Source organism: Notamacropus eugenii, chromosome 3, assembly GCF_028372415.1.
Source record: "Notamacropus eugenii isolate mMacEug1 chromosome 3, mMacEug1.pri_v2, whole genome shotgun sequence".
In the NCBI taxonomy this organism is placed as follows: domain Eukaryota; kingdom Metazoa; phylum Chordata; class Mammalia; order Diprotodontia; family Macropodidae; genus Notamacropus; species Notamacropus eugenii.
Window position 1 is genome coordinate 88124450 of NC_092874.1, and position 16856 is coordinate 88141305.

Consider the following 16856-nt stretch of genomic DNA (forward strand, 5'->3'; position numbering starts at 1 on the left):
GGGTGAGATACACAGCATAGATCTTTAGTGGTGGCAGCTGAACCACAATTCTCTACATAAAGCAGAATAATATTTCATGGTAGAAATGTAAGCATTCTGTTATCAGCTAGGGACAAAGTTTATCTTACATTCCAAGTGATTCTCTATTATTTGACTTACAATCATTGTTAAAATTGTCAGGGGCCTGGAGTCAGGAAGACTACATCTACTTTCAGATACTTTTCCTCAGTTTCCTCATCTGTAAATTGGATATAATATGTTGTAAGCATTAAATGAGATAATAAGTATAGAGCACTTAGTACAGTGCCTGGCATAGAAATACTATAAAAATGTTAGCTTATATTATTATTTTCAAGTTTTTTAAAAAAATCTACTTTGGTAAAAGGTATAAATCTATCAATCGTATCCATTTCCATATTGGCTCCAGGTTTTATTGTTGTTTTTTTTTTCATTTTTAACATTCACAAAAAAACCAAGCAAGCCGAAGACATCATATACCCAAAGTATTATAAAATTATATTAGCAACTGACATTTATGTGGCACTTTAACAGTCACTAGTGGGAAGCCCTTTATCAAGCCCCTGCCTCTGGGGACACCAAGACGAAGGAGAAAGCAGAACCTTAAAGAAATCAAAGGCTTGGCACCCTGTAACATGCACGCGCACACACGTGCCCTCATCATCGTTTGACAGATGAAGAAGCTGGTTAAGTGACTTATCTAGGCCTGCAGCTGGTGGCAAGTGGCTTACTCCTGGGATTGAGACCCAGGTCTGGTTTGATTCCCAGTCTGGCACTCACTCCTTCCACTTTGTCCTGCAAAGTTGAGTCATTTCAGAAAATGCCCACCTACATTTAACTTCAGTGGTAGGTGGTGACCAACCACGTGCTGTTATTTGACCCAGACATTTGACGAGAAAGATTATTTTCCCCAGCACCTAGCATATTAATAAGTGTTTTCTGATTGGTTGCATTAAATCATAAATCTAAGAAAAGATTTCACCCTTATTCCACTTAAGCTGGCACTTTATCCTTTCCTCCTATGCACTATTTATATTTTTTTTCATTGTAATGGCTAATGATACTTGGCTCTGTACTCAAGATTCTCACAAGAATCATCCTCTCCACATATAGTTTGTATCCTCACTAAGCATTTTTACATTTTGTAATCCTTCCCCCTTACCTCCTATCCCCAAACAGGTACAGCCATTTCAAGAGTGAGAATTACTATGCTTAGAATGGATTCCCTACCTTAGGAATGAGGCTTTAGACAGATCATTTTGTAGATGAAGGATTATAATAAGGAAACCTCATAAAAGTGGTAAAATATTACTTAACTAAGATCAAAGGTAACCTGTGTTTATGTGAGCCTTTTGGATAAAGAGGGCAGCAAAATCTTTAAGGGTTGTGGGCAAACTAGGGTTCATGATTGTTTTTTATTTTATAATACATTTCCAATTATACCTTTGAGCTCTTCCTGTATGCTACTTTTAAGTGCTAGATTCTGAATATAGTTACAACAGTACCTGATTGCTGAATTGTAATATTTGGCTAACTTTCTCCTAATTTTTGGTTAAGTAGAGCTAATTTTTTTTTTTGTGCTAGATACTATTTTGATGCTATCTAAATTTTTGTGGACAAATATACAAAACATTCTTATAAAAAACAGGGCCTACTAGATTTAGAAGTGGGATTTATTTAAAAGAGCCACCTCCTCCACCCCCTGCCCCTCTCCGGAGGACTGAGTTGCCTTTCATTAGCTCTATGCCATCCTCACACTAGATGATGCAGTGAATGGAGTGCTAGGACTGGAGTCAGGAACCTGGATTCAAATCCAGCCTTTGATACTAGCTGTGTGGCCCTGAGCAAATCACTGACATCTGTTTAACTCAATTTCTTTTCTGAAAAATGGGGATAATAATAGCATCTCACTCCCTTTGTAACCTTTTATTTCTTAGGATTGTTTATGGGCTAAGATCTTGACCACTCATTTTTCAGTGCCATATTTACATAGGTTGTTGTTTTTTTTTTTCAGTTTTTCAATTCAACCAACAACCTTTGATTAGCTACCTGTGTACCAGGTCCAGTGCCAGGTCCTAGGGATAAAAAGAGAAAAACAAAGACCAGCCTCTGCCCTCTAGAGGTTTACATTCTCAGTAACTGTGTGCTCGTCCTTTGTTGCTGAAGAAGACCATGCCATCAGAGAAATAAGAAATAATGACATGACTTGCACTTGATTTTGTTTTGAGTGAGGGAGGGCAGTGCAGGTCACCAGACTCGCTTCTCCTCCAGAGCCATTTGAATCCAGTGACCAGATATTCATCAGGATGACTGGAGATGACCCAGGAGGAGGCAATTGGGGTTAAGTGATTTTCCCAAGGTCACACAGCTAGTGAGTGTCAAGTGACTACACAACCTGTAAATGTATGAGCACAGACCAGCTGATTGGAGGGAGATCAGCACTGAGGAGGAGGGTGATCACTAAAGGTTTCCCGTAGGAGGCATTCTGAAGTGAATGGCAAGTTTTTCTCCATTAAGGGATCATTCTGCGCGGAGAGAGAGAGCAGGGGGTATAAGGTGCCTCACTCAGGCAGCAGCAGCTAGGTCAGATTGGCTGGAACACAGAACAAATGTAAAATACATTTGGAAAGGTAGGTTGGAGGCAATTTGTAAAGAACTTTAAATGCCAAGCTGAAGAACTTTGTATTTTTTCTTAATAGGAAGCCCCTGAAGGTTTTTGAGCAGGGAAATGACCTGGTCAGATTTGGAGGGAAGGGAAGAGACAGTTCATTAATTCTACAACTGGAGGGACCTTGGAGAGCATCTAGTCCATGCCTTCATTTTGCAGGTGTAGGTTTGGAGGGCAAAAGAAGCTGAACAACAAGCTGGTAGCAGAGTCAGGTGCAAACTCAGGCCTCTTCTCACTCCTCGCTCATTCTTTTTCAGATGGCTTATTGCTGGGAAATCAGTAAGGGAAGCTAATCAGTTCATTGGGCTGTTTGGAAAATAAAATTTATATAAGTAAATTTTAGGGTGTTTCATCCTTGAGAGAACTATTTTGCTCCTACATTTTGTAAAACACCTGCTAACTGTTTAGAACTTTGTTAACATAGCGTTCTCTTTTGATTTCACCTCCTCGTTCTCTGGTGAAACAAAGCAGGAGAGGAGATGTCATCCTGTGCTTTTTCTTGAGCGCTAAAGTATGTGAAAGGTAGAAAATACGTTGTCCAGAAAATGACTGTAACCTCAAGATGATGCTGATAATTTGTGTTCGGTTTTCCATGAAGCTTCATCAGATCACAAAAACCAGAGGAAACTTGTATTGAATATTTTATTCCCTTCTCACCATCTTTAATGTCTGTGCAGGTCTTCACAAACTTCAACTCTCAAACAATGCAAGAGACTCAGAAACAACCAAACCTTCTGCAAATGGGCATCAGAAATCACTGTGAGAGACACAATCAATCATCTTTTACAGTTAGAAGAACTGAAAATTCCGACCTCATGACATTCCTGTCACTATCATCAGAATATATTTTGTACTAATTTTTGGTTTTTTGAGCTCAGCTTGTAAATGTCATTTTCCACACTGTACTTGTGAGAACCTGGTTACTTCAGATTCTACTTTTTCTAGTCTGACTTTTGATCTGCTCTGTACTTACATGTTATACAGATTCCTTGAAGACTGGAACCTGAGAATAACATGGGATTCTTTTTCTGCAGACAGAGTATGTCACATCAACAGATGTAACATCTTTATTACCATATTTAGGAAAGTTCTGTCTTTGCCTAATGTGAAAATGTACTTAAAAACAGATTTTGAGATGTTTAACAGATTCATTTAAAGTCCATCACAAACTGGACCAAAAGTTATATAAATATTAATAGAAGGTATTCCTGAAAGTAAGTGAAGATCTCACCCAAAATGCAGTTATTAAATGCTTGTGAATGTCAGTTATTGTCATGTAAACTACGTTAGAACTAGTGATTAGCATTCCAGGATAATATTTGGAAATGACTTTTTAAAGTTTTCTATAGGTTTAGTTTTAAATAATAGAAGCTTTAGCTTCTGGTAATTGTTATAGACTATGTGGATCAGCTGATGAGCCCAAGGGACAAATACTAACTTCCTTCTTAAACCTGAGCCTGGTATGTTTGTTAGAGAGATGCAGAAATGTCTTAGGTTATGCGTTATGAGTAAGCTATGGTAAGAAGTATTATGTAGTCACGTTCGCTCTATAAATTGTGTCTGTTCTGTTCAACATTACCTCCCATAACAGTGGCCAGTGTGGGAATCCCACTTGTAATTTCGATTTTACCATATAGGCTCCAAGTCCTCATGGTTTTCTTGGCCTTTAGGTAAGGCAAAAATCATTTCCCTGTTCTTATATGGCCTGACAACTGATTAAAATATAAGTTCTTGGTGAATTAAGCCACTTAAATCGATGAGGTTTTTACTCCTTAAGTTACTGTTTCATATACTGATAACTTAAATGTCAGACTTATAAAAAATTTAAATCTGGCATCCACAACCCATGCAGAAATAGATTTGACATAAGCAAAGTTTTGCAGTGTAGTGTGATCTAAGTAATAATTTTCAAAAATTATTTCTATCAGATGACTTTGCTGACTTTAATGCCACTGACTAAAAAATAGAAAATCTTATTCAACATTATCATATTGGGTAAAATGCCCAGAATTCTGCATGTAAAATGTATAATATGGACACATTTGCACACAATTCATATGTATGCAATTTATATATACACACATGCACTATGTGTATGGGAATAGATTGTCTGTGTTCAGACAAGGTTACTAAAATGTTTGTTCTTCACATTGCTGAACTTAAGGAAGTGTGTGAGTGTGAGTGGTTATATCTGTGTGTGTGTGTGTGTGTGTGTGTTTATTTCCATAAAACTGGAATGTGTATATTTGGCATTTAAAACTTTGCTTTTATTTAGAGCCCTTAACTTTGTAAGACTTCTGTTCCATGCAGCCTGCTACTGCTCTGTTTTTGCTTCCCTTCAGAGAGGTCTAGAGCCTGTCAAAGATACAATACAGATTTTTTAAAAAAAAGAAAGAACGCTCAGTGTTTCTAAACACCACAAGAATTCAGGACGAGTGAATTTCCCAAAGTAGACTCATTTGAATGGAAATAGTACCACAGATATTAAGTACATAGATAATTAATAAAGATCAGCTGCCTTGCTATTGCTTTCTTATTTCCCTATTAATAATAATTTCAGCATCAATTACGTGCAGTGCATTGTATAGGAGATTGGATTACAGTCCCTGCCTAAAGGATTTATGAACTGGATTAAAGATCAGATCAAATTAAGACTATAAGAGGGAAATAGACTTAGAAGACTAGATGATTATGTGGCCAGGTCATTAGCAGTGTCTATAGAGCATTTTATATTTGCATTATTCACCCAAGGGACGAGTTCTAGGGTATGGGCTTGCTGTCAAAAAAGTGGTGAGTAAATTATCTTTTCGGAAATTGTTTCTATTTGTTAAGCTTTTGGAATGTATAGAGATTTTTATTTCCAAAATTGATATCAGCAAGAAACAAGTGATACACAGTATGCAAAGATAAATTTTTCTTTGTTATTTTAGTCTTCTTTTTTTAATGCTTCTCAGAAGTGATGATGGTGATTGTGTTGAGCACAATCATTAAATGATTCACATTTTACTGCATAATCACAATAGATTGAGATCCTAAAAACAACCACTATATTTCTGATAACTTATTTTTCAAATTGCTTCTGAGACATTTGCTTTTAAAGCTCATCTCCTTGAGCCCTTCCCTCTCACCATATAAATTTTTTTTTTTGCACTGAAGGTCCATGACAGGAGGGATAACAAAACAGCATTCGGTTCTGTTACTACTGAGAGTCTCCATCACAGCCTTCCCTCTTTTTTGTTTTTCATTTGTCCGTTAGTGGAAGAGGAGAGGTACTGCTCCTGAAAAGAGGCCGAAATGTTAATAATTACTTCCATTTTTCATTTCCATTTAGATAGGCATTGACATGAGACTATACTAAACCTAGTGATTGCTATATCAAGCCCACCTGCATCCCTGTATCTGTTTAATGGAATATTAAAAGCTCTAGTCACAAAGATTTCTTGGATCAGCACACTTAAGTGGGAGAAAGATACCTTAAATAGCACTGAGAAGAGGCAGTGTGATATGCTTGATCATTATTAATTGGTTCTTCACTATTTTTAATAAATTGCTTAAGGCATTTGAACCAGTTTCTGCTGCTCCATCATGATATTACTCAAATTTGAAATCCACTTAGCAGCTTAATGTACGTTCTGTATACAAATAAACTTTTCTATCTACAAAACTCTCTTCAGAGCTAAATGTGAAAGCAATTCATGTATATTTCATTAAAACACCCTTTGAACTGCCATAAATTACTGCTGGGTATAGATGATGTGTTCTTAATTGTTTTGACTCGAGCTGCATTAAAGGTGCTTCTATAGCCGATCTTGGTGACATCAACATCTGCCTCATTTGTTGTGATACTTAGATAGCCTTCTTTCTCGCTTGCCCCAGTGTCAGTGTACTATAACTATGACCAAAATGGTATGTGGCTTTTTGTTGTTAGCACAATGGCAGGGCCCTTGTAATAAGATCTTTTTTGTTTTGTTTTGTTTGAAAAATATAGGTACCTCTACAGTATTGACTTTTTAAACTTTTAAACTAGTATCACACTGTTGTGATGTTACTTTACAAATTTTCAAACTTCCTGGTAAGTGATTCTTGTTTATAGATTGTACTGTGATGTTTTATCTTTTGGCCATGTTTGTTCCTCTGAGATACTTTTGAGTGTGATTGTTTTAAAATGTCTTAGAAATTAAAGAGTTTTACAAAAAGTCATTTCATATTTTGAGTTTGGAAGTACTGAAGAAAATTTTTTAAAAATCTTAAATACAACCATAGCAACAGTTTAAATGTATTACAGGTTATTTTGATTTATATTATGTAATGGTGAGTTTTCTCTTTTGTTGTTGTTCAGTCATTTCAGTTGTATCTGACTCTTCATGACCCCTCATTTGGAATTTTCTTGGCATAGATAGTGGAATGGTTTGTCATTGTCTTCTCAAGCTCATTTTACAGATGAGGAAACTGAGGCAAATAATTTAGTGACTTGCCCAGGGTCACACAGGAAGATGAGTCTTCCTGATTCTAGGCTTGGAACTTTATACCCCGACCCTGTCCTCCCCTCCCCTACCTCAGTCATCTCTTACTAACTAGAAAGGTAAACCATCTCTACCACTGACCCCTATTTGAAGGGGAAGGAAATGAATTATGTTCTTTCAATTTCAACTGTTATCATTAATTGAGGATATCTATCAATCTTAGACAATTGTACTGTAACTAACTTAACATAGTTACTACTAACTTAAGCTTATCTAACTTAAACTCTGTCATATTACCCAAATTTGAAAACCACAGCAGCTTAATGTACATTCTGTATACAATAAACTTTTCTACTTACAAAACTCTCTTCAGAGCTAAGTGTGAAAGCACATTATGTATGTTTCATTAAACAAGCTTTGAACTGCCATAAATTTTTTTTAAAAAGGCTTAGCTCTAAAAGGCTTAGCAACTATTAATTAGAGTAGTAAGGAGAACCAACCTAATAGAACAAAAAATTCAAATTATAAATAGTTGCAAAATAATTTATTTTTGGAAATAAGGTAAATTATTATAGGTAAAATCCTGTTGCTAAAAAATATAAATCTATGAGTCTGTGTACCTTGACATTAAAAATTTCAGTTAACCAGGATATGAGAATAGAGTCATGATCCATTCAGTTTAGAAGTCTGTGTCTGATAGTAGCACTGATATTTTAGAAGCAGGGATGATTGTCCTTCATGATTTCTCAATCAAAAAGTTAGGGAAGTATCCAGACATTCCCAGCCTCTTCTTAATCATTTTGTGATTATATATTTTTCTAAACCCTCCTTGAACTTATTCACACATCTAACCTGTACTAGCTTAGATCAGTGAGGTCCATAAGTTTACCATACATTATATAAGGTAATATGTCCTAAATTAAATCTGTCATGATTGAAAAGGTGCCCCATAGTTCTATATGCCAAGATGATGAAAAACATATTGGCACTTAATAGCAATTTCTCCTCCTTCCCCTTTGTGATTCTAGCCTTGAGTCTTCTAAGTCATTATTTCCTCCTTTGGATAGTGTTCAGAACTTCATGTAGATGCTCTCTTGCTTTCTCTCTGTCTCTGGAATATATATGGTATATGTATGTTCTCTATACATATATGTGTGTGTCTGTATATATGCATTTATGTATGTACACATAGTGTATTCTTGCAACCTTAATATAGCTAGTTTCTTCATAATGTTTAGTAAATGTAGGTACACAAATATCAGGGGCAGCTAGGTGATACAGTGAACAGAATACTGGGCCTGAAGTCAGGAAAACTCATCTTCCTGAGTTCAAATACTTATTAGTTGTATGACTCTGGGCAGGTCACTTAACTCTGTTTACTTCAGCTTCCTCATCTGTAAAATGAGTTGGAGAAGGAAATGACAAGCTACTCTGATGTCTTTGCCAAGAAAATCCCAAATGGGGTCATGAAGAGTTGGGTATGACTGGAAATGACTAAACAAGAACAACATTAACATTAACTTGACTATAAAGTATTCCTTTAGCTATGTTTAGTCTGTATGTGGAAACTTACCTATTTGTCTATAAAGAGTACCTTTGAACTGGCTTTGGTTAAGTGAGTTATTCTGTCTGGACTTGTATGTATTCCTCATACATGTAATGATGGTGTTGGATTAGAAAATCATCTCTAAGTTCTCTTCTCCCTCTAAAATTCTGTGGGCTTTTCCCATCTAAGACTCTCACATAGCTAGCCAAAGTAACAACATTTTTGAGGAAAGCAAGATAATGAAAATAGCCTCATGAGAAATTGGGGCTTGAGGAACTTTCCTTTGATGACTAAAAGGCACTGAATACAGAACTGATTTCTAGGTTTTGCTTAAGAGCTGTGGACCCTGCTGGTTCAGAATGGCTCTAATTGATTCACTGTATTTTGGCAGGGTCCGTCAGGTCAGTCAAACTGAATCTATAAGGAACTTGATTATGAACGATAAGTGTGAAGGAAATAATCTATGTATGGATGACATGACCAAAGTCTTACAGTTGAATATGGCCATCAGAGATTTGCAAGTTGTGTCTGTTAGCAATATTTTTTCTCTTTCATAACTTGGCTGATTCATAGTTCTAATTTGTAATTATAAAGAACATAAGAATAATAACAAGATAAAAATTGACCACTATAGGCATTTTAAGGGTTATAACTTTTTTATCTTAATAGTGTTTTCTTTGTATATATGGAGGTAGAAGGAACAAGGTCGGGAATAATTGAAGCAAATTCTTTAAAAACCGGCCAGTCTTTATTTGCCCAACATTTAACCCCCACTCAAGAAATTTCTAGAAGTGAGTTCCTTTGTCAGTAATGATTTATTGTAATTGCTTTGTTTATGGTAAATCTCCAAAATGCAACATTACTTAAATTATGATGTTTTATAACCTACATTGAAGCTGTCTGAGCAAAAAGCCAGGAATAATCAAGAAAAATATATTTTTGAGTTTTAATACTGCATCTTCTTTGATATTTAATTAAGATGACCATACACACATACACTTATGTACATGTATGTGTCTATATATATATATATACACACACACACACACACACACACACTATATATATGTTAAAACTATAAGCTAATTTCCTTTTGTGGTTTTGTTTGCATAAAATGGATAAAACTTCAAAAGGCAAAAGGTGAATTTGAAATATTTTTTCCTTATTTGCCTCATTTGTTCGTAAATTTCAGTATTTGAATGATTATACCACTGTAAAAGCATCTCTTTGTTTTGTAACACACTTAGATGCTACCATAAATTTCTATTAACCACTATCAACATTCTCCTTGTCTGACTTACCCAAACCAAAAACTTGCTTTTCAGAGTATAGATGTTTATAGGAATATAGTTTTATTTTCTTCATGTTCCTTTTAATATCTTATCATTGTAGAATTGTCTACATTCTAATCAAATCATGACTTTACTAATTATTTTTTGCTTTAGAATTTGGGACTAAAAACCTTTAACTTATATTGAATCTAGTTGTGAGTCCTTATCTGTTCAAAACTCATTGTAGATTCTCATGTTGCACCCCACACCTAAGGGTTACAGATATTAACGTTGTTACCTCTAGAACTGAACCTTTGTCCACAGCAATAAGAATGTAATAACTATCTGAAAATGTACATTTATAATGTTTATAAAAACATCTTATTTTCCTTCCTTTGGCAAAGAGAAATAATTAAAAAATAGACTATAATGATATTTAATTCAGTATTCACAATGAGCTTAAGTCATTAAGTTCACTCTCAAGGTAATTATAGTTTATGTATCAACATCTTTTGCAGACAAAAACTTTTAAACACTCCCCAGAAGATGATTTCCATATACAGCCAGAATAAGAGGATTATATGTGAGACCATGAATCTCTGATCTCATACCATTTTTGCTCAAGCAAACTCTTCTCTACAAGTGACCTCATTGGTCCTTCTGTCATCCTTATTTTTTCACTTCAGTCTCTACCCACTGGTTGCTTCTTCACCACCTTCCTCTATACTCTTACAAACAGTTTCAGAGAATGCACTAGGCTAAATCCTGATTGGGAAGTCCAAGAAAACAGTGAGTAATTTTTCTAGCCCAGGTTGGCAAAGAGAGATGAATAGTCCTGCAGACACTGCCAATGGAGTCTGTCTAGGAGTGTTCTTCAGGGTGCATTCTGGTAGAATCTATGCACCTGGTCCCATATCCAGTAAAGAGGAGCCCTAACTTGTGTAGGATGCAGAAACTGCAAATTGGCAGCTCTGTTGCCCACTCCCCAGTTCTGAACTGTAGGTCCAAGGAGGACTTCGAGGGGTGGCATTCTGGAGTAAAGAGTGATTTCAGTCCTTAGGCTGTGTACTGAGCAAGGAGCAAGTTCAGAAGCCAGCAGTTACTCTATGGCTCCTACCTCAGCAGCATGGTGTAAGTTCCAGCTTCCAGCCAAATCTGAAGCCAGGGCAGGAATCTGTCACTCTGAACCAGGAGAACATTCCAGCTAGCAGGTGGCTCTTGAGTCCGGCAGCAGTCTACTGAAACTCCGTATGGGTAAATCCACAGACCTGTTGCTCAGACCCCTCCTAGGTCAAGAACTTGCAGAGCTTAGACCAAGGGGCCAGCAATCAGACTTTGAAATCTTATCGGTCTCCAGGCTGAGCTGTCCCTGAGGTCCTGGAATAACATAGCAATTAGTATTCCAAGAAATCTGCATGGCTAGCCCAGACATTCCCTCCACAAGTGCATAAAAACTGTGTTCCTAACAAATTCTGAAGTCAAGAAGGAGGCTGAAAAAATGAGCAAACAGCAAAAAAAAGGATCTTGCCATAAAGAGCTGTTAAGATGACAGAGCTGCCAAGTCCCAGAACAAGAAGAGAATGACTCCAAAACATCTACCTTCCTTCCTCTCCAGGCTTACCTTAGGACTTTTCCACTGGATCTTTTCTTGCCATAGAAACCTTTTCATTGTAGAATCTCATTGCTCCCATGGACTACTTCTTACTTTGGAAATCCCACCTGGCCCCATGTCCTTTCCCTCTGATTGGCTGGTTCCTTCCAAAACTTATAATGTCTTCATTCCCCTCCAAACTGCATTCCTGACTTTTCACGGCCATGCTCCTGTGTTTTCCCCATGCCCTTCCCTCACTAGAATGTAAACTCCTTAAGGGAAGGGACTTTTCCTGCTTGTTTTTTGTATTCCCAGTGCTTAGCATGTTGGCTGGCATAGAGTTAACAATAAATGCTTGTTTACTAACAAGTCCTCAAAGGAAAAACATAGCTCAGAAATTGAGCTAGAATTCTTTCAAGAGGTGAAGCAAGGTTTTAAAAACAGTCTAAAATCTAGTACTACAGGAAAAAAAATTGGAAAAAATGAGAGCTGTGAAAGAAAGAATTGGAAAGGGGATTAACAGAGTGGCACATGAGATACAAACCTTGCCCAAGCAACAAACTCCTGAAAAATAGAATGAACCAAGCAGAAGCTAATGATTCCATAAGAAAGCAAATACTAAAAAAGTCAAAATACTGAAAAACAATACAAGATATTTCATAGCAGAAGGAGCTGACCTGAAAAACAAATGTAGGAGAAATAATTTAAGAATCATTAGACTGCTTGAAAGCCATGACCAAAAACAAAGCTACATCATTTCAAGAAATTATGAATAAGGGAAAAGTGAAAATAGAATTCCTCAGTCATTGCCTTAAAAAACATTCAAAATTAAAACTCCTGTGAATATTATAACCAAAGTTCTGAGCCTCTAAGTCAAAGAAAAAAGATCTACAAGCAACCAGAAAAAAAGTATTGAAGAGCCACAGGATCACAAATGATCAGAGCTTAGAATACAGTGTTACAGAAGTTAAGCAGTCAGTAAACATTTAAATGTCTGCTACATGCCAGGCAGTATGTTACATACTACAATACAAAGAAAAATAAAAGACAGTCTCTGTTCTCAAGAAGCTCCTATTCTTAATATGTAAATAACTGTACAAGTTATATACTGGATAAATTGGAAGTAAGCAAAAGGGAGACACTAGAATTAAAAGGAATTTGGAAAGGCTTCATGTGGAAAGTGACATTTGAGCTGGAATTTCAGGGAAGTCAGGAGGCAGAGATAGAGAGCATTCCATGCATGGGTGACAGTGAAATTAAATGGTGGGAGTTGGGAGATGGAATGTCTTGTTCAAGGAACAGCAAAGAGATCAGTATCACTGAATTGAAGAGTACATAGGAGTGGTAGTAAGGTATAAGAAGACTGGAAAGGGTGGAGTGGCACAAGTTGAGAAAGGCTTTGAACACCAGAAGATTTTATATTTAATTATGGAGGTGATTGGGAGTCACTGGAGTTTATTGAGTAGGGGAATTACATGTCCAGACTTGCACTTTAAGAGTACCATTTTGAAAGCTGGAGGAGGAGGACTGTAATGGAGCTAGGCTCATTGTAGGGAGGCCACCCATTAGATTATTGACAACAACTTGGGTATGGTCTGCACCAGAGAAGGGGCAGTGTTAGAGGAGAGAAGGGCATGTATACAAGAGATGTTATGAAGGTGAAATGAGCAGGCCTTGACAACAGATAAGGGGGGAGAGAGAATGAGGAGTTAAGGAGGATACCTAGGTTGTGAACCTGAGGGACTAGGGGAATGATGTTGCCCTTTGACAGTATTAGGGAAGTTTGGAGGGAAGAAAATGAATTCAGCGTTGGACATGTTGAGTCAAAGATGAATACAGGACATCTAGTTCCAGCAGGTGAGGTATAATAGGGATTTGGAGATGCAAGACTATGTCAGCCTAGGAGTTAGGGCTGGATAATGTGAGAATCATTAGCATAGAGATGATCACTTAATCTGTGGAAGCGTATGAGATCACCAAGTGAAATAATGTAGAGTGGAAAGAGAAATGGACTTATGACAGAACCCTGTGGGACAATTATTGTTTAGCAAGTGTGACCTGGATGAAGATCCAGGAAAGGAGACTGAAAAGAAGCAATATGATGGGTAGGAGAAGAATCAGGAGAGAATAGTCAAAAAACTTAGAAGAGAATAACAAGGAGAAAAAAGTGATTAACATTGTTAAGAACTACAAGAGGTTGAGAAAGATGTGGATTAAGAAAAGGTCATTTGGATTTGATTTTACAATTGTCATTAGATTTAGCATTTAAGAGATTATTAGTATGTAGGCTTATAGCCAAAAACAACAGCCAACAAAAGTCTAACTCTGTAGAGGAAAAAGTGAATCTTCAACGAAAATGAAAAGACCAGAGTTAAGTAACCACTTTGAAACTCAGTCAAGAGACGAATAAAAAGGTAAACATTAGTAAACAACACTAAGGATCTAAACAACGATAAACTTCATATTCTAATATGGGGAAATAGTACTTGTGCCCTTGAATCTTGTCATTATTGGGGTTCATAGGGGGAGTCTAATAAGGAGAGGACCTGGGAGTGATTCTGTTGTTTCAAGAATCTTAAAAGAATGGGGAGGGGAAGAGGAGTTGTAAGGGGCAGGTGGGCAATGGGGGAAATTAGCAGTTAAAATACAAGTCTATGCAACAAAAAGGAGGGAGTAGGGGGAGCAGGTGACACATGAACCTCACTCTCAATTGGTGAAAGGAGGGAGGAATATACATACACATCGCTGGATTCAGAAATACATTTTACCCAACAGGAAAACGAGGTAAAAGGAAGAAAAGAGAAGGGGAAGATAGATTAATGGGGAATGAGGAATTAGTTCTAAGCAAAAAAAAAAAAAAAAAATCAAGGATATACAAAAATACTTAAACTTTTTGTGGCAAAAAAAAATTGCAAATGAGGCTCCTGTCAATTGGGGAATAGCTGAACAATAGATAGATTGTGATAGAATACTGTTGTACTATAAGAAATGATGAAGGGGATTATTTCAGAGAAGCCTGGGAAGCTTGTATGAACTGACACAGTGAAATAAGTAGAATTAGGAGATCACTTTATGAAATAGTAAAAATTCAATTTTGAAGGACTTAGAAACATTAAAAATGGAATGACTAACCACAATTTCAGAAAATCCAGCTATACATGTATGTGCTGTTTAGCATAATATAAAAAGGAGTGCAAGAGGCAGACGGTGGGAATTATTCACTGTTGAGATTTAGCAAGACATTAAGGGCAGACAAAGAGTCAAGGGATTAAAGGATAGCCTGAAGTTGGACTAATTAACTATGGGGTTGAAATTAGAAGGGGAGGAAAGTGAAGCCAAGGCAGGGATGACGGCCTAGGAAAATACTGAGGGACAAAGGGATAGAATGTCACAGGGATGACAAATTTAGAAAGTAAGGCACAGGAAGGGCAGCTAGATGGTGTAGTGGATAGAGTGCCAGGCCTGGAGTCAAGAAGCCTCATCTTCCTGAGTTCAAATCTGGCCTCAGATACTAGCTGTGTGACCCTTGACAAGTCACTCAACCCTGTTTGCCTCAGTTTCCTTATCTGTAAAATAAGTTGGAGAAGAAAATGGCAAACCACTCCAATATTTTTGCCAGGAAAACCCAAAATGAGATCATAAAGAATGGGTCACAACTGAACCACAATAATAAACAACATGACTTTAGAAGAGTTCAAAAGAATCAATTTTAGCTTAAAAATTAATTTAAGTTTTAAAAAGTCTGCATTATTTGGCATCATGTTTCAAGGATCTATAATTTCTTTGATGTGCATACCACCTCACTACCCCCGACACACACATCATAATTCCTTTGTCACTTTGTAACCACCTATGGTGGTCTTTGAGTTGCATAACCAATTAGTAAGAGGCCTATTCAAACTTGTTAGGCTGTCCTTGGCTGGCAAACACTCATTCAATCGCTTGGTAGTGTCTCCCCAAACTTGCTTGTTTCTATGTTTTGTCATAACCTTTAAGTGCCTATGGTTCATCTGGGCTCCATGATGAGGCATCAAAGTAAAAATTGTCACATATAGACCCCCAAAAAAGGCTAATCATCATCTATACATTTCTACAAAATGGTGTGCTGATGTGAGTTCAAATAAAGATGTCAAGGAAACAAATACTTTATTATCCACAAGTCCAAGAAACTCCATCTAATCATGCAGTTCTGTCATAGTTGGAACAGATAACCAACCATGTATTTGTGTATTTCACCCGTGTATTTGATGAATGCAGGGAAAGTGTTTCTCCTTACACCCACCACAGGCCCTTCAAGGGTGGGGTAGGTTTAGAAATCTCTAGTCATTAACTCCTTTCAATTTAAGTACAGATGTTCAATATAGAGGCAAGACATTAAGCCAATGTTAATGATTAATACCTAGGTGCAAATGAGAATAGGGGATTAGCACTGGCAGAGAACATTTAAAGGTCTTGAACCTAGAATCAGAAAAATGTTACTTGGGTGCGTGGAGGAGAAAGGTCTGAAGAATTCCTGAAAGGATAAACTTTGATGAATTTGCTTACATTGGGGAAGTTTGAGAAACTGAAGAACACCAGCTCAGTGAAGAGATTTCCAAAAGGGAGAAGGGAGGTAAAAAATGGGGAATGGTTTGGATACTTAAGATAAATTTGATCAAATTCATGTGTCGAGGTAACGCTGATACTTGTTACTAAGAAAACCTGGGTTCAAGTTGGAGCTCCTTCACTTAGTAATTGTGTGACTGTGGGCAAGTTGGTTTTCCCTTTTGGTCTTCATTTTTCTCATCTGCAAAATGGGGATAATTAAAAATACTTATACTACATATTGCAGGTGTTATTTCTGTTTTGAGGGATGGACTTAAAGTCTTTATAATAATTATGAGTACTACTATCCAGAGCCACTCCTAAATACAATACCTAATAGTGTGTGGGGGGGAACCCCCATCAATTATTTGTAGTATGAGAATTGCTTTCTTGACTTTTTGATAGTTCACTCTAAAAAAGTACCCAAATTTCATTTTATATTGTCAACTTGATTTACATATTTGTAAACTTCAGTTGGTAAGTTATTTTTGGCTACTGGTTTATAAATTGCCATATGATGACCCCACACGTTTCCATCCTGTAGTTTGGTCAGCATCTTTTTGTTATATGTAGGTGTTCTCTCTGGTGGCAAAAGAGGGTTACACAGTACATAGGGTAAAATATTCATTTTTTTCCTGGTTCTATTTTCTAAGATACTTCCAGAAATGTACTGTACTAGATACTTGGGACTGCCCACATTAAGTAAGATTTTTTT

General features: G+C 36.8%; 1 protein-coding gene across 4 annotated transcripts in view; it reads left to right on the forward strand.

Annotated features, from left to right (window-relative positions):
- The window catches only part of LMBR1 (limb development membrane protein 1), a 180234-nt gene extending 173726 nt beyond the window's left edge, over window positions 1-6508 (forward strand). For all 4 annotated transcript variants that reach the window (XM_072652099.1, XM_072652098.1, XM_072652100.1 and 1 more), the window contains one exon: window positions 3364-6508. In XM_072652099.1, coding sequence (XP_072508200.1) covers window positions 3364-3449 — 86 coding nt within the window. In that variant the 3' untranslated portion in view covers window positions 3450-6508. The remainder of the gene's footprint in view (window positions 1-3363) is intronic.
- The last annotated feature ends 10348 nt before the right edge of the window (window positions 6509-16856 follow it).